At 37.3% G+C, this 19,732-nt stretch overlaps 1 protein-coding gene across 6 annotated transcripts in view; it reads right to left on the bottom strand.

The window, feature by feature from the left end:
* The window catches only part of LOC108792771 (neuroligin-4, X-linked), a 147,362-nt gene that overhangs the window by 16,436 nt on the left and 111,194 nt on the right, over positions 1 to 19,732 (bottom strand). For all 6 annotated transcript variants that reach the window (XM_018563624.1, XM_018563621.1, XM_018563623.1 and 3 more), the window contains 2 exons: positions 15,745 to 15,930; positions 3,777 to 4,566 (listed from right to left, as the gene is read on the bottom strand). In XM_018563624.1, coding sequence (XP_018419126.1) covers positions 3,777 to 4,566; positions 15,745 to 15,930 — 976 coding nt within the window. The remainder of the gene's footprint in view (positions 1 to 3,776; positions 4,567 to 15,744; positions 15,931 to 19,732) is intronic.

Here is a 19,732-nt window from a genome sequence, read left to right on the forward strand (position 1 = left end):
GACAGTTGCCAATTGTAAAAACCAGATTAGTGATTCCTGCTACAGGAAAACGCAAGTTCTTGATGCAGGAACCCCTAATTGCACCTAAACCTACTGATATGAATGGGGCTTATTGTGAGTATATTAGTGTCTGTAGTACCATAAATAATGACATTTTATTTTAAAGTATGAAATTTGGCAAGCTGCCCTCATGGGAGAAAAAAAAAATGTCAAGTGGCCCCCGAGTGAATTGAGTTTGAGACCCCTGGTTTAGAGGAATGCTGAAAACTCTGTCATCAGAGCAAGTGGTAATAAGTGGCCCATCCTGGAACAGCATTCATGTCACTTGAACCCTTTGCAAAGATTCTTTATAGGAGAAAATTGGCCCCTTCATCTACCTGGTTGTCACCTTCTCCCTGCATGTCTCTTTATGCTGAAGTAAGGTAATAATATTTCCTAGAGAAGTGGGGCTGGTCAAGAGATTCAAACAACAGGCTTATAACCTGAGGGCCCCATAGCAGCTTGGCATGGTCTTTTGGCTGTAGTTATGCTCCTGCACTGGAAGCTATAAAGCACACACTGAACACACTACAGACAATGTGATAATGGTAATGTATAAAAGTGTAGAACCTTTTTCAATATTTTAAGTATTTGTTTAATTTATGTACATACAGTATGTCATAAACTACAGTATAGGCCTAATACAAAATGATAAAATCAGAATAGTAGGGACTTCAAAAAGCTTCTACCTCCCTGTCTACCTTTCTCTTCTCATGCTGCCTTGACCTGCTATCAGACTGCCTGGGAAATATGTGGTACAACAAGGTAAAGGTGATTTGACATTTCCCTGCCCACAATTCTACAATAGGAGCCTAAATCACAGGGGTTGGGGAAAGCACACAGAGAATGTGTAAGTTTAAATGTATTCAGCAAGTGAAGCTTGGCAGACTTCCTGGCAACAGGGAAGTAGGAGAGCCAGTCTGGTAGCTGGACAGTGGTAGAGTTAGTCTGGGAAAAGGGCAGTGGAAGAGCCAATCTGGCAGCAAGGCAGTGAGGGAGTGCAAAAAAGTTAACAAAGACATTTCTTGAGGTTATCCTGTTAAAGGAACCTGTTATTTTTCCATTAAAAAAATGTATGGCTCACTAACTAAAAACATTGAACTCCCTGTGTGGCATATCTTTCAGAGAACATCAGAGTAACTACAGTAAGCCCTGCGAGACAAAGTACAGGTTCACTTTAAAATATTTTGTTGTTGTAGAAGCTGTGTTCAAAATAAATGTAAAGATTTTTACCCTCCAATTGTATTTATTTGTTACCCCTCAATGCTAAAATTATTATTATTATTTATATTATTATTTTTTAAGAAGTGAAACTATGATAAACAAAATTTTAGAAATTGTTATCTACGGTATATAAAAAAGAGAGCTCACATTTCTTTATGATAAATAATGTAAAGTGCTGCATTGTAATCTAATATTTAATTCCACTTACTTACAGGGATTAATCAGATGATTACATTATCAGGTTTTCTTAAATTTGGACTTTAGGGAAGGATACGTTTCTTTTCTTAAAGAAAACCTGTACTGAGAGAATAATATTTGGCTGCTATATCATTATGAGGCAGAACAAGCAAGCATAAAATTATTTCACTCTGACTTGACTTGCTGCATGCTTGTTCCAGAACTTCAAAACAGTAAACATATTGAACCCAGAGACAGGATAGTAACAAGCATTATCAACTAGCAATGACAGTGTGCATATTTCTCTTATGACAGTTGTACCAGATGATGAGAGAAATAAACTGAGACTACCTTTATTAAGAACCATATGTCAAAATGATCAGTAGATTCTAAAATGTAGACAGCTGTATGCATATACAGGTCTCAACTTTTTTTTACAAAATGTCAAGCTTGGGCCTCACTCATTTTTGTACTACTGTTGGTCACTTAGGGGGTTATTCACAAAGCTCCCGAAGGCAGCCGTGTGAATAACCGACCCGAAGTGAAGTGAGCCGAACGCTGTTTGGCTATTCACTTCAGGCTTGTACTGTTCAGGATGTTCGGCCAACCCAAAGTGCAGAAGGAGTTCGACTCAGCTGATCCAACATCTGGATCAGCAGAGCCGAACCACCGGCAGGCTACTCGCTGCTCTTTGGCCTATTCTCATAGCGGCATCCGACTTGGCTATTCTGCTCGGGACCTCTGTGGTCCCGAGCAGAATAGAAAAACAGTTGAAAAAAGTTGAAAAAAATAAAAACCGATTAGCAGAGCCGGAGGTGATATGAAAGCCGACTCTAATGCGTTCTCATGGTACTGAGTCGGCTTTCATATCAACTCAGGCTCTGCTAAGCTCTCATTGTAATGCAGGCTGGGAGAGAGCACCCCCCTGAAATGATGGCAGATAGCAGAGGAAGCAATAGCTTCTTTGCTATCTGCAAGTTAGTTTTTTTAGTATTCTGACAGCTGCTGGCTATTGCACCCGTCCTCTGCTGCTGTCAATCACTAGAAGAGGACCTGATGGAGAACTTCAGGTCCCTTCTGCTGATTGAAAACAGCAGTGGGCGGGGGCAATAGCTAGTTTGCTATTGGCTACTGCAAAGTGAAATAGCCAATAAGAATGTGGCTATGCATTCCTATGCTGTTTTTTTTTCTGACTGACGGTGGCCAGAAGAAAGAAAAAAAAAACCAAGAGAGCAGGGAAAGGTTTACTCTGCTCGTAAACCTTTCCGGGAGAAAGTGTTTCTCTCCCGGGCAGCCGGGAGCCGCTATCTAATAGCGGGAGACTCCCGGAGCATCCGGTAGAGCTGGGATGTCTGATAATGACAGATCAGCATCCCTGGTTACCTGGTAACCAGGGGACGCTGATCTGTCTCTGCAAGTGGCCCGAGCCAGCCGTGAGATGACGGCTGGCTTTGCCCAGCTGCCGGTAGCAGGCTGTTCAGGCAGCTTTGGCTCTCACCTCGGCTCAGTGGAGCAGAGGCATATGCCTTCGGCTCCACTGAGCTGCTCGGCCAAGCTTGGCCCATATAGCAGCCCCTCCGTTTTCCTAAAGCTAGCCGAAGGATCAGCCGAAGCTACACCTAGATCCTTCGGCAGCTTTGTGAATAGACCCCTTAGTGTGATGGGTGGCCACATCAGTCAATAGAAAGGTTCATCAAGAGACAGAGCTGGGGGTTAACAACATTACAGATTATGTATTATATAAATCAATCATATTTCTTGTGATCTAAATTGGTATTAACCCTTTCGTTGCCAATCCCTCCAGGAACACTTTTAACCTCAGCTGGCCACACCATTTTTGCTATTTTTCCTATCATTTTTATTTTCTAAGGCTGCATTACTAGCATTTGTAAAAGACCCCCCAAACCATATATTTTCTGAAAGCACAGGCCCAGTAGAATAACGAGATAATGGTAGTAATTTTGTAGGTTCTGCGATAATTGTGCAAATGTTTGTCAAACCAATATTAAACCAGTTAAAATGCACAGTTAAATGGATAAAAACACACTAAAAATATCAGTGCACAAAAAATACTTTTCCGACTAAATCTAAAAGATACATTTATACAGTGAAAAAAACTGGTTTATAGTTTAAAGATTTGATATGTTGTTAAAATTCAGAATTTCATAGATGGAGCATACTTATTATCTTTTAAACCATATATATTTGTTAACTAGGTATTGAAAACTATTTGCATCATCTATCTTAAAATAGAACACTGACCTATTTTCTGAACAAATATCAAAGAACGCTGAAACAAATATTACTGTAACAGGATAGGAAAAAGGTCTACATACCCAGTTTTGGCAAAGTTAGTCCAATATGTCATAACCACTGCACTGAGCATGACATCATTCTTTGAGAAATTGCAGTTGAAGAGTTCAGTGGGTCCAATCATGGGAATACCGAATACATAAGGAACTTCATCACCATGGGCAGAATCAGCCCAGCTTGGTTTCATTTCACTTTGGCAATGGTGATAAAATGCATAGAAATAGGTTGGAGAACCATATCGAGCATGTAAATCAGCTGTTGCAACAGCAGGTGCCACCCACTGGTGATCTGTGAAAAGTGCAACCAAAGTTTTCCTTCTTGTTTCTGGATTCTCTTTATCAGCCCAGTCAGTATACATAAACTTAATTGTCTCTCGGAGTGTATCTTTCCCCTCCGGGTAACCATACAGGTTGTCTACAAAGTTGGAGACTGAAAAATCAAAGTCACTAAGTGAAACACCATCTTCATTATCTACTATACCATCCACAAATTTCAAACCTTCCCCTTGATTAACTCCAAGCATAATATCATAGTTAAGGAACTCCCCTTGTTCCATGAGTATCTGTGGGTCATCTGGAATGACATCACCATCAATGACTGGTCCAAAGGCAATGTGGTATGTGGCTGGTGTGATGGACTGCTGAATGAGTTCTTTGTAGTTCTTCTCCCGAAGACATTCAACCAAGTCAATAGTATCCAGCATGTCACAACCCACTTTATCTGCCAATATCCTCGTATACTTGGCAGGCTGGTAGTTCACTGCCCAGCTGGATAAGGCTGTTCCACTTTGTATGATTGCTTTTTGGAACAAACCTGCAGGTGCAAAATTTATAAATGCAAATGAAAAACTTGAAAATCATACAACAATGCAGCTTTTACTAAGCAAATAATCCATACATTGTGTCTGTGTTTTCCAATTTCTCATCCCTAACACAGAAATATTTAACACCAGTGTTTATTTCTTAATTTCTTATCTAGTATAATCTACTTTTTATTTCAGGAAGATCATTTAGCTGAGCTGAAGATTTATTTCAAAGCATGTCTGCATTTAAAGATATTAATACAATGACCAAATAGGCCTATGAATAAAATGCATGTAGTCGACACATTTGAACAATAATGTCTCCTTAACTACTTAGCATTTTAACAAAATAATTTCAGATAAAGAAAAAGAAAAAGGAGAAACATACAGATTAGTATACTACTTCAATGTTCTTATTAAAATAATGAAAGCAATATAATATACAATACAATTAACCTTGTTTACAGATTAGGTGCTTGGATTCTTATGTAGTTAAGGTTGCTTAAAAAAAGAGTTGTCTCTGGAACAGGTGTTTCTATTTAAAGATGTTCCCTCACCTCTTGTTTTGGTGCCAAAACAAACATTTTTAATTCCCCATCGCTTTCCGTCTTAGTGATAACGGGATCCAAGACAAATAGCGTGGGTGAATCTACCCAATAGGGACACAGACAGAATTAAATCTTGTTGTTAAATGCTTATTTAGTCAGCCACACACATCAATGTATGTAAAAAATGTATATAAATACTTTATTCAATCTATACAACACTATGAACAACACAAGAATCTATCAGTAATGACAAATCATTATACATTACCAGCCTCTACGCAGATATTGTATTGTACATACAATCTGATAAAGTATATATTTCATTTTTCTATTTATTGATGTGGTGGGTTGACCATATAAGCCACATTAGTCTCCACCTGTAGATTTTTTTTATTTTTTAAGTTTGGGATTAATTCCCCATTTATTTGCCATTTTCTAGCAAAAAAAATAACATGGATCATTTACAACTTCATCCAAAACTAAAAAAAAGATTTGGCTTTACATACACTTTAAATTAGAAGTTTACCCACATATTTTTGTGCCCCTGTTAAACAGATTTCCCCTCACTTTCTGTTCTGGTGGCCATCTGGGAAACAAAATTTAGGGGAAAGGGGAAAGGAACAAAAATGATCTGGTAATGTTTTTAAGAATAGTCAAATGATCTTACTGGCTTCAGTGAACCTTAATAACGCAGAATAAAAATACAGAATTAAGGTGCCCATAGACCTTACATCCATTGCAAGACAAAAGTCTTGTGATGGTTGTAAGGTCTATGGGCACCGTAATGTTGTAAGCTAATTAAAAGCTTGTACGATCTACCCATCTTGGACAGGCAGATTGTACTTGCGATCATCGAAAAAGCCCGCCCCCGAGGGGCGGGCTTCTGATGACTGCAGTGCTGAACGGGCATTTGTCCCCTGAGAACGGCACTACCCCGCTGACAATCGTATGATTCTCGGCGGGTTTTCAAGCCTGCACGGGAGACAAAAGACGTGCGACCATACAGTAGAAATGGTTGCACGCCTTCCATACACCTTGCGATTATCGTACGATTGCGGGATTTCCCGTGATTAATGTACGATAATCGCAAGGTGTATGGGCATCTTTACCCTCAGTTTCCAGGATCCTTGCACACCTAAAAAAATTATACCAGATAGATAGTTCAGCAGCAGCTGCTGCTAATTAATTCTTATTCTTCATTCATTCTCATTGCCTGAATTTTCTTTAACCCTTTCACTGTCCCATTCTCTCCTAAACATCTAATCTCCACTCTGCTTCTGTATTTTGACCTGTATATTAATTAACCTTTCAATCCCACTATGCTTCACACCTGCACAGTAACCCCTTCATCTCCTTCCTGACACTGCATGTAACATGTACAGTAATCCCTTCACCCCCTCATCCCTGAGATTCTGATGTGTGGTATCTAGTGACCATTATCAAGCTCCATGTTTTAACCCCCTAATACCAGCATGTGTCTTTATTTCCCAAAAATTCGAGCAAAAAGATCATCATGGAATGTCTACTTTCCAAAAAAGGGTAATTTCTCGTCTGTTAATACTGTACTGGATTTTTTTATGTTACCAGAAAGTAAGGGTAACAGGGTTTTTTCCCCAACATTTGTTGATATATTTTTAATTTCTATAGTAAAAACAAAAAGCCCAGTGGTTATTAAATACTACCAAAAGAAAGCTATATATTTCTTAAATATTGGCATTAAATTACTTCGGGTACAGTGTTTCATGACAGTCACTGAAAACTGGCCTAGGAATGGTAAAACGGCATATACGGACTGATACCAAGTTTAATGTTACCATTTACTAGACATGTGCATTCCGATTCGGACGAACCTGCAAATCAATGAAATTCAGTTTATTCGTTGGTTTGTCCAAATACAAAATAACAAATTTATTATATGCACGAATATACTATATTCGGGCATACATGCATTTGTTTTCAGATACACTCCAAGACGGTGGCGCGCATAAGCAGAACTCACCGGATGCCGATATGGCCGCCGCTCGTTCTGCAGTTTCAGTGTGTGGTTTCGCATTTGGAGGCCCATTACCTCAGAATTCAAAACATAAAAATGTCTTTCCTAAAAATGTATTATCTTACAACAGATTTCCTTTATTAAAACTAATAGATACGGCAGAAAAGGGTGCTATTTTATAACTTTAGAAAGATTCAGAGGGGTCTTCTTGTTAAAGAAGTTTCAGGTAGACATATTTGGACTTCCTGCAGATTTGTGTGATGGGATAACACCCAATTAAATTTGTGTTTTACTGCATGTTACTGCAACATACCTTTCCAGTGCACTACAATGAATATGCATGTTAGCACACCAAAATGCACAGATGGAAACCATCTTTGCATTTTGGTGCCCTCCTCTGGAAAACAAATGGCAGCAGTTGCTTTAAACCCTGCTTTGTGGCACACAGGCAGCCCATTTAAATTAAATGGGCTGCTGTACCACAGTGCATATTAATGTGCAAAGTAACACAGTGCAGTAATGCACCACAAAAGTCTGAATGCAGCCTTACAGAAAATGATATAATCATATATACAGTATCAGTAATCAAAACATATCAACCAGTATACAGTGAAAATAGAAACATAAATTAGCAAGACCCAGCAATCAATAGAAACATTTTGCATAATTCGGTTGGTAAACCCATATGGAGGTACTCTAAATTGCAGCTTACTATAGCAGCTTTCTGGTGTACTGCACAGCTTATAGTTCCATAAATAGGGGAGATTCCAGGCGAGAAATGGGGCTGTAAATGGGGCTACACAATAGCAACTTATCTGATTTTGATCCCTTTTATCTGCAATTTTTTCACTTCTATGCCTTCTTATACTTTATTCTACAGCATATGCTATGCTGTATTTATTCTCTGATATACTTTATTATCTACCATACCCTGCTGTGGCCTTAGATTATTTGCACCCTGTCCTTACCACTGTCACTAGCCATTCATCTTTTTTAATTCCCTGCCAGTCCCTCCATGTGCAGTTCTTTTCTCTTACCTTTTGTCAAAATATAGCCAACAGAGTTTTGGTTTGGAGTAAGGGCCAATATGTAATCAGCTACAGCAAAGTAGCTACAGTAATTAGATAAGCTTGAAACTGACAGAATGCACGTGACAATGGCAAGCTTTCCACATTGGATGACGGGCTCTGAAAATACTGCAAGCTGTTACTTTTGGGTGAAAAATAGAATCCTCTAGTGAATGGTATGAAAGGAAGAAATAAAGGGTTATGGACTTTGGGAGTCATTGATTTGACTCCCAATTACATTTTGTAGGGTTTTGATTTTGAAACCAGAAGTTCATGCAAGGAAGCCCACAAACAACTTGCAACTGAATTAATTTTGCAGGGAGAATTGGTCAAAATGTTCTTGTCAGAGACTGGTGAACAGTTATACAAAATGCCTACAAAAGTAATTTCTGCTAAAAGAGCAATACTAGCTTTTGAGAGACTTCTCCATAGTACACCAATAAATCTATTAAGTAAATGCCAAAAAGGTATGTTTTTCTTATGTTCTTATTTGAGTATATCACCTTTATTTGTAGGCACTGTCTGCCTCTTCAAATATATTAAAAAGTATGATATTTTTTTACATGACTGTAAATATTGACATATAAACATACAGTATTTTTTTTTGGTAGCTTGCAAATTGTGCTTAATGTAGACCTGCCATGAACTACAGAAGCTGGGATTGTCAACATCTTTTGTAAATTCTACTCTTCTGTAAAGTCAGAAGTACTTATCTTCTTGTTCTATGTCAATGGCTCTTAACTGAAACAAGGGGGTCAGTTCAACTAGTATTTGTTTTAAATAATTTAACAATGAAAGCTTCCACCTACTCTAAAGAAGGATGTCATTCTTTAGAGATATAAATGTATGTAACTTATATTTGTTATTTGAAACGTACAAATGATGACAAAAGAGCAAATGATTTTTGTTTAATTTTGAAAAATCACCTTTAAAAATTTTACACAGCTGATAATCTCTGCAGCTTTCATTGTAAATGTGATCAGGAAATGTTCTTAACCCATCACATGTGTAGCGTTTTCTGAGAGCAGATAATGTCTGTCAGGTCAGCAGGCTGTCATGTGACACTGACCTGAATATAAACATCCTGTTTTGCGTATTTTCATGCTTTATGAGGACAAACCATTCACATTTAAATGCTCTTATATAAAACTGTAGTCATAAATTACTATGGCAACAGTGCATTTATTTATATGTATTATAATAATGTAATTCGATTTCAGTTCTCCTTCAGAAAATCCTTTGTATTATCCTAAGCTTCCATGTGGGCCTTTTAAAAATCAATCAGAGAACACCTGCTACTACTGTGCTGTGGGAATTATCTTTATCAAACACAGACAGCTGACTTTAGAAGTAAGACTGTAAGATATTGGGTTTGAAGTTTTTGTAATTAAAAATCAGATTCAGAAAGGAAAAAAAACAGCAGCAAATTGTTTTGACTACATTTATAGTATTTTAAACATGCATCATATGCATGGTAAAAACAAACATAGCAGTCTGTTTATGATTGCAGACCATCTTGAGCATCACACTGGCTGCTCCAAACAGGATGAGTAAGCATCATTCATGCATACAAGATTAAACAAACAGACAACAGAGCAACAGGAGGAGGTAAAATTGGTCTGTCTAAAATGTTGTTGGCATATTATCAAGTTGTGTTTATCACCTTCAGAAACCTTATGCACATGTTGGCATCTTAAATAAACAGTGCATTGAGAAATGCACAAAGTACAGTAATGCCGCACTGATAATGTATATATTTATAGTTAGACAAGTAGATTGAGATAATGGAGTTTTACTTTTTTCTTTTACCTTGTTTTATTAAATAAGCCTATATAGATGGGGGTGTGGGGTGCTCTAAGGGGCAAGAGGGATGTAAAGATCTGGAGTTGCGGTTTTATGTTAAAAAATAGTCAGCTAAATATGAAATATTGAATATGATGATTTCATATTTTTAAGCCTGAAGGTGAAGCATATTGTTCACAGAGCTCAAGATTAAAATCTAAACACATAACTGAATGATCAGAAGAGTGACTTGTCCTCTGCTGCACTTTGTTCTGTACAGGGCAGAAGAGTGAAAGAGGGTCACAGAGAAAACAGCTTATGCTATGCTCTTTGCTCTATGCTCGTTCTGTTACACCAGTGTAATGTTTCCACCCTGTGTTAATATAAACTGTAAACAACATAAAACCTGTATTTAAATGTAAAATAACACATATAAAAACAATGTATCAATTAAAATGTTCTTATAATAATATATTAACAAAAAAAGGTCCTGAAGTGGTTATACCAAGGTCACAGCTGCTGCAGCAGCCATGACCTTACAGGATGTCTCCAACTTACACGCAGATCTGAATTCACTGCTTGATTGGGCATCTATTTGGCAAATGAGGTTTAATGTTGATAAATGTAAAGTTCAGCACTTGGGGACTAAAAACATGCATGCGTCATACACTCTAGGGGAGTATGTTTGGGGGAGTCAATGATGGAGAAAGATCTGAGTGTTCTGGTAGATCATAGACTCAATAATAGCATGCAATATCAAGCTGCAGTTTCTAAAGCAAGCAAAATACTTTCTTGTATTAAAAGGGGTCTAAACTCCAGGAGATAGATACATCATCCTGCCCCTGTACAAAACATTAGTAAGACCTCATCTGGAACATGCAGTTCAGTTCACAAAAAGGATGTTGTGGAACTTGAAAAAGTGCAGCGAAGGGCGACCAAACTCATAAGAGGCATGGAGGAGCACAGCTACGAGGAAAGATTAACTGACCTGAAATTGTTCTTTCTGGAGAAGAGGCGATTAAGGAGGACATGATCACCATGTATAAATACATAAATGGTCCATATAGTGAGCTTGGTGCCAAATTATTAACTTTACGGTTACTGCAAAGGACAAGGGGACACTCTTTGCGTCTGGAGGAAAAGAGGTTTAACCAGGGCCGTCTTTACCGCGGGGCAAATGGGTCAGGTGCCCCGGGCCCTATAATTTACAGTGGCCCACAACAGCTTCCCTTTTCCCTTGCTGGGGGCCAGCAGCAGACAGAGTCAGCCAGAATGCACTGGTGTGAACAAGGCCTTATTATGTTGCATAGTCCTGAGTCTATTGTATTAGTGAATTGACCTGTATATATAGTATATCTCTATATCTATTTACACATATATTGTTTTTATTTTTTAGTTTTGGGGGAGGGGATATAGGTGGAAGATTCCCACTGGAGCTAGTTCTAGTGATCTCAGTTAATTGTTTTAAAAAACATCTGGATGTATTCCAAAATACACAGAATGTTACTGGATATTGAGTTATTATAGGTATATTAAGCATCAGAGATGGTTGATCCAGGGAATATCCGATGGCCTTATGGGGTCAGGAAGGAATTTGTTTACCCTGTTGGAGCAAATTGAACCATGCTTTATAAGTTTTTTTTGCCTTTCTCTGGATCAACAGGGGGTAGCTGTGGGCATAGCATTCTGTTTAGGCTTTTCTTCTTTTTTTTTTTGCATATCTCTATAGGTTGGATCGATGGACATGTGTCTTTTTTCAGCCTGACTAACTATGTATTTTTATTTTCAAATAGGAATAAATTATATTTCTCATACAGCAGAATGAAAAAAAATACACATTGTGTGTATCTTTAGTCAGTTTGTGACACTAGGTATTTATTTCTTTTGCAGTGATTGTGGGCTTCTCAGGGTTAAATAACTGCATATACTGTACATCTGTTAAAAAAAACTAAACACGAATGGCTTTTTAATCATAAACTGTTTCGGTACCTGCCTCTGAGGAGAAATCAGGACACAATTACCACCATGCTAGACAAATAATCGTAATTGCAAAATAAAAATTCTTATACCCAGTCCATCCACATTATCTAATCTGCAAGATTCTATTCCACCAGTAAGGTTGGTGGTACTTTATTTCATTAGTTTAAGTTTTTTAAATTTGGAATTGTGCATCTTCCACAACCCAGAAACTAAAAGCTGAAAAAAATAAGCATACAGGCTATGTTTTTGTATTGAGAGAGGACCATGCATGTGTCCTTTTACTGTTTCCTGTGTTGTGGGTGCATGGAGTATTTGGGTATCAAGATTTTGTCCAAAAGAGCGCATGCATCAGGAATGCTTTGCTGGATAACCCATGAAACCCCACCCCCTATCCACACTACATGAGCTCCTCTGTTGCTAGAAGTGTGTTATATGCTGTTTACTGTTTGCTGTTATACTGTCATGATATAAAAAATTATAATATCATTTAGAGCAAACATCAGGGTGACCACCGGGGACAGATTTTCCTCACTGGAACCTGTAGCCACACAACATTTGGCATCCTTAGATAATTTCTTTTACATCAAAATATCCTGCATTCTTGTTTCTAACCTGGATTTTATAAATATCTATATATAGTTATATATAGATATATATAGATATATATACGGATATAGTGATAATGTGTAAAAAAAACTTTATATGAGATGCATATTTGTACTTAAAATGAAATATAAAGAGTGTGACCAATAGCTCTAGAAGGAAAACCTGCCTCTTTGCCACTTTCACCTTTCGACACATGCTGACTGTGCCTAATGGTAAATCTGCAATGTGCAACCATATGCAACCTGACCACATCATGCAAAGCAACTGTAACGCCGCTGGACCGCGTTCGCCTGTGTCAGCGGCGGCTTCATTGCGTTCCACTGTGGAACGCGGAAGCCGCACGAGTTCATACTCATGACGCGGCGGCTGCGTTCCACGCTGGAACGCGGAAGTCGTTCGGTACGAACCGCGGCTCCTTCCCACGCCCAGGCACTATTTAAGAGCATCATAGAGGCAACATGGCATTCCGAAATTGAGGTTGGAACGCCTGTTGCCTCCTGAAGCTGCTACCTCGTTGGATGCCAAACCAATCCCTGGACCTGCTGCCACTCGCTGTGCATTGGATGCCCTCTGCTCTGCAAACTCATCGCTGCAACCACCTGGTCACAAACCGCAGGTACTGCTCCTATTGGAGCTTAGCTCACTTGAATACAAGTCCTCATTGGTACATGGACTATCTGTGTTGTGTGATAAACCGCATCCTGGGATTCCTTTAGCAAACCATTGTTTATTATTTAGTTTGTGCCTTGTGTCAGTATGCAGGTTATGAGTTGAATAGCCATTGTTTAATACTGAACCTATTGCTTTGGCTGTGATGACTGAGTCTCAAACTCGCCGTTCAGATTGCGAGTGATGCCTGAGACCCAACCATGAGTAGCCTTTTCCTGTCAAATACCCCTCTGCAGTTGTGATCCCAAACAAGTGAAGCTCACGTGGGCATGACAGTAACAGATTCAAACATCATTTTTAACAACTGCGCTATATGAGGGTTAGGTAGAGATAGACAACAAGAGCCTATTTTTGCACCAAACGATTTTCAGGAAAAAAGTCAGTAAGGTGCCACCGCTCTGTTCTGTGAGAAACAGCCATTTCTCCTTATAGTTCATAGGCAAAGTTTTGGAGGAAAGTAAGTTGTGCTTACCTCTCACTGCCCATCATTATTGGTGTGTCTCTATGTAGAGACTCCTTTTTATTATAAATATGTGTGTATTAAATGCTATATATTCTATAATTTATAATTTGTATATCTGAGCTGTATATATTAATACAGCTTCATAGGAGCCAATTTAACTAAAGTGCCCAAATAGGTCTTCATATACAGGTGAAACTCGAATAATTAGAATATCGTGCAAAGTTCATTTATTTCACTAATGCAACTTAAAAGGTGAAACTAATATATGAGATAGACTCATTACATGCAAAGCAAGATAATTCAAGCCGTGATTTGTCATAATTGTGATGATTATGGCTTACAGCTCATGAAAACCCCAAGAACCCCAAATCCACAACCTCAAAAAAGTAGATTATTACATGCAATCAAAAAAACAAGGATTGTACATAGAACAATATCGGACCTCTGAAAAGTACAAGCATGCATATGTACTCAGTACTTGGTTTCGGCCCCTTTTGCAGCACTTACTGCAATTACTTTTGCATGATATTCTAATTATTCGAGTTTCACCTGTATAAGAAAACCTACATCAGGTCAAAAGTTAATGAAATAGAGCTACATGCATAAAATATAGTACTGTGATTAATGAGCACACAAATAGCATACAAGGACCTTTACAATCTGTATTGGAATATTTTTACTTGATTATTATTTTCATAATGATAACAACATTAGACCTTTTACTACTTTTAAGAAGTGTATGTGAGTATCAAAGTAGTTTATTTATTTCTTGACCATTATGCATGCCTAACAGAAATTAACCATTTATGAATATGAACTATTATTCATTACTTAGATTAGGAAGGGCACTGGAAAAAAAGGGATTTCTTTAGCAAAACAATGCAATGACCAGTAATGTGCAAGTCACAGCAAATGAAGGATTGGCTATTAGTAATCCACCTGTCATTAAGTGAACTAGTGAAGGGGTCAGCAGTCAAGAGGACTGAGACCCAACAGAAAGCCTGCATTTATTATTACCAAGAGACACAGGGAATTATGGAATTCATTTCTCTTTCGCTGTGATGGCATAGTCTGATAAGGAATTACTTTACTTTCTTATTAGGTGCTACCTCTCGACCCATAATTTCCTGTTCCCACTTTCACTATATTCAATCTGGAATTCCACTGGTTCCTACAATTTACTGAACTTGGTGGAATTCCCACTGGCCCTTACTTATTCACCTCTGAATCTTAAGTGGTAAGGTTTGCAAAGGTTTTTTTTCTGGTGCAAAATGGAGACAAAAGGTTAACTTGGGCAGACTGACAATCTATGCTGAACAGCCTAGTTCTGTAGATCCATTATTTACTAATCATGCACATGGGAATTACTGTACAGGCTTTAACATGTGTTAATGGGCAAGCAGACAGCTAAAATATCTGCATCTATGAGCACTAACTTAAACAAGCAAATACTGTATAGAATTAGCATCAACAGAATTAAAAAAAATCTCCAGTTTCAAATAAAAATGTGTGAATGTGATATGAACATTTCAGCTAAATTTATGTTTATTGAAAACGTATAACAAGTATAAAACAAGTAATAACCAGAGTCACAATTGTTTATTTACTCCTGTAATTCATGTAAACCAAAATCTGAATGGTAGCTATAAAACTGTTCACTTTGAATAATCTGATTGTTACTTTTTGCACTTTTTGTAACAATTGTAATCTGTAACAATTGAAAGCTGATATTAATTTCTAGTAATCTAGCCTATTTAACTATATGATAATTAAAATAAATGGTGACCCATGAGTTGTGAACATATACATACTTCTTCCTTTTCACTTGGGTACAAATAACTCATCAATGATGGAGAAAAGGCAGCATGTGCAAGCACTGTAAATGAAGCATGGAATAATAATTCAGAATTCTGATTGTGACCTTATCTACAAATTTTATGTGTCTTCTTCTATTTTTCTAAGATGTTTTCCTAGAAATACAGCCCTAATTGTATAAACTGTTGTGTATTAGAACTTATAATCTGAATGGCAGCAATTTCAACTTTTGTTGTAGACATATAGGTAAAACATAACAAAATTACCTTCAGAATAGTGGGATAAGGTTAATAAGCTTACACAGGATGCTCCAGCCCCAGATCCAAAAATAGTAACTCGTTTTGGGTCTCCACCAAAAGCTCCTATGTTTTCTTCGATCCATCGCAAAGCTTGTATTTGGTCAAGTAATCCATAGTTTCCTTTAGCTGCTTGATCGCCTGTACTCAAAAATCCTGAAATAACAAATATATTATTAATAAATATACATATTTGAGATTGTCTTTACAGCATCAATTAATATACTTATTTAGTCTAACTAATAGCAGTTTAGAGTAATGCTAACCAATATTCTCAGATAAATAAACAACTTTTTTTGATTGTGTAATCTACAAGTAGCAACTCAGAGCTAAATGTTCTTTGTAGAGCCTAGATTTTACTGTAATACAAATTTCTACCATCACCCTATGGGGTTGCTTTACAAAATTAGTATAGACTGTCCAATTAGACAAGTGAATGTTTTGACAACAAATCTAGCAAAGTCAAAGTATTTTTGTGGCACTTGGACTGAGTAGTTCATGATTAAATCTAAAACAAAAAAATATTTTTTATATATATCTTAAACGGTTTTTTTTAGCTGTGCTATTTAAAAAAAAAATACTACAAATCAAAACTGGGGGTTTTCTTTACTTTTTTCCTTTTTTTATATTTTATTTGTCCTAAGTGAGGCGTTAGGTACACTTATGTGATATAAATATTTAGCCCTATCTGTCCTCTAAAAAACAATATATAATATGTGTGGGTGCACTGTAAGAAAGTATATTACTGATGTGGAAAAATCACACAGCAAAAATTTCAAAAGTGTGTCAGTCATTTACGAACAGAAATGGAAAACAAGCTCAGTCACGAAGGGGTTAATAAGATATGCCCTTCCTAACAAGAGCCATTTTGGTTGTACTTTTCCTATTCTTCATGGAACATGTGGTCTTTATAAACACAATGCTTGTGTATGTGAAGATGCTACACCTTTTGGCATATGATCGCCTCTGTTTTGTGCCCAGATTTGTTCTTTTTTTTAAGCTCATCTACCACAATACACCTTTATTATGGCTTCCTTATTATAAAAGGAGGATGGGGAGCCATGGGATGATTCAATTAACCCCAATAAATGTAATTATTTAAATTTCTAATTAAAGGTTTATACTTTATGTAGCTAGAAACTTATTTATTGAGTAGTCATGGTGTTGTGACAACAAACAGTGCCACAGTGTGACCTTTGTCATGACTGCTTGTTGAAGTGTGCTTAATTACAGAGCTCTTCTTCAACGGGGGTATTTTTTTTTACTATATAATTTAAAAAGTACCATAAATGTAAAAAAAAAACAAAAAAGTTTCCCTATGTTATAAAACATTTATTCTTACCCATATTTTTAGTAAAACATAAAAGTCGGGGTCACGTATGCACCTAAAGCATATATGCGTGTGTATGTGGGGGGCGTGAATTTTTTTTTTTTAAATAAATGTTATGCTTTATTTTTTTATCAATCTTTCATTTTTGTATTACTTTTTTTTTACATACAACTTTATTGCTATTACATGGGGGGCTAAGAAGCCCCCCATGGGATAGCCAATTTACATGACAAGTCCTCTTTATGGAGACATCAGGGGTCTCCAAGACCCCTAACGTCACCTAGGGACCTCCAGAGAAGCTGATGAAGCAGAGATAGGCTTCATCAGCTTCTCTAGCTGGAGAGTGACACTGAATGCAGGAAGTGATGTAATATACATCACTTCCTGCATTCGGGGACTGAGAGGAGATCAAAGGGAGTTCGTGTTCTGAACTCCCTTTGATCTCCTGTCACAAAGCCGTGCCGGTCCCGGCCGCATCGGGCACAGCGGATCTCGGGACCGGCAACGGCAGTGACAGCTTCTGATACAAGCGATCGAGCGTCTCTCGAGACGCTCGATCGCTTGACTGTAAAGCTCCCGGCCGGCCGTGTAATTACAACTGCTCGTCGGGCTCCACTGTCTGCTCGTCACAGACGAGCAGACGAGTGGATTTTTCGAGTCCTGTACATTTCTCTAATAAAGAAAAAAATATTATAGTTGTTTAATTATCAGTGTGATCAACTACTGAGAAAAAGAAATTTAAAAAATCAATGTGTATATGTTGTTCAAATTTATTTTTTAGATATAAAAATGATTTAGATTAGCATTATTGCTAAAGTATTAGGAAAAATTTAATTTAATTACATGCTAATAAATGAAAAGATGATAAAGACTGAAGGACTATAAATTAACATCCTGCAAACAATGAAGAATCACAAACCACTCTTTGTTCATAGATCATGCAGGAAATAACATGAAATTATAGCTGGGATAAACACCTTCCCATTCTAAGAACAATAAAGCAGTTTTTTTTTCTTTCAGGTTTTAGTATAAGCAAACACATTACACAATATTACTGTGTGCATTTATTGCACTTTTTATGAATTTTTTTGCTGACAGCACAGCTAAAAATATTTAAGCTACCTCTTTTTATTTTCTATTTGGTTCACGCTGACATTCTATCTACAGAACACAGTGTATTTTTAGAGTTTCATAACCTACATTATTCAAAGCAATAGACTGTTTAAAAAAAGATGCAAGTAATATGGTAATACAGGGCATCTATTGCCGTGCTTTTTAAGACATTTGGGAAAAGTAGCCTCCGCATTTGCATAGCTTTCTCAAAGCTATTTCATATTTTCTCCAGTCATAATGGAAATATTTTGATAACTGAAACATTGGCAGTATTAGCTATAGGCTGGAACATGAAAGGGAAAAAAAACACAAAATATTTGTATGTCTTAATCTTTAACCCTTTTGCTGCCAAGCCCTCCAAAACACTTTTAACCTCATCTGGCCACACCATTTTTATATTTTTTCCCACTGTTTTGATTTTCTACTGCTGTGTTGATAGCATTTGTAAAAGCCCCCCCAAGCCATATATTTTCTGAAAGCACAGGCCCAGTAGAATAAAAGATGGTGCTACTAAGTTTGTAGGTCCTGTGATAATTGCGCAAGTGTTTATCAATTTAATTATAAACAGATAAAAATAAACAATAACATTGATAAAAGCACACTAAAATCAGCATCAATGCACAAAAAAATTCTGACTAAACCTAAAAGATAAAACTGTATTGAGTTAATAAATAACAGATATTTGTAAATTTCAAATTGCGCCTTTTTACGAAACAGTAAAAAAATGAAGTAATGCAAATCTGTAAATAAGCAATTTAATGTTAAGAATCATTTGTGCACTGTGTTTGTTGTAATAAAATGATACAGGGCTACATTTAATTGCAACACAGCATATCATTACACACAGCAATGCATCACAACGCTTTGCCATGTGCTGCCACACAGTTAAATTAATGTTATTTTAAAAATAAAAAATCAAGCACTGCCATGCATTCTAACACACCACAGTGCATATGCATGGTGTACACCACAATATGGTGCATGTGTATGCTATCTGTTTGTGGGGGGGAGGGGTGTGTGTTTTATTTTATTTATTTTTATTTTTTCAATATTATTATTTTTTTACTGTTGGAGGGGCTTTGGGGAAATATCAGGCGTCTAAACAGACCCCAGATATTTCCTTTTTGAAATAAAAAAAAGAAATTAAGTCTTCAATCTTTTTTTCTGCAGCCTCAGCACTTAGTGAATGGAAATCACTCAGTACAGAGGCTTCCCATTCATAACTGGGTGATAGTAAATCTTTTACTATCACCCAGTTATGAATGGGTAGAAGCCTCTATACTGAGGTTTCCACCCATTGAGAAACCTATGCATGAACAGGAAGTACTAAGTGTCCCTAGTTGTTTACAAAGACAGGCGTGATCAGCTGATCACTCCATTGTTTGTTCTGCACACAGAGGATCGGTAAATAACATTACTCCTGATCTCCTCCTGACATGCAGCGCTCCCTCCACCGCCTCCCCCCCCCCCCATTCCCACCCATTTCTCCCCAGATCCTTGCTCCCTCCCCCCACC

Source organism: Nanorana parkeri, unplaced genomic scaffold, assembly GCF_000935625.1.
Source record: "Nanorana parkeri isolate BGI_ZX_2015 unplaced genomic scaffold, ASM93562v1 scaffold681, whole genome shotgun sequence".
Lineage (NCBI taxonomy): Eukaryota > Metazoa > Chordata > Amphibia > Anura > Dicroglossidae > Nanorana > Nanorana parkeri.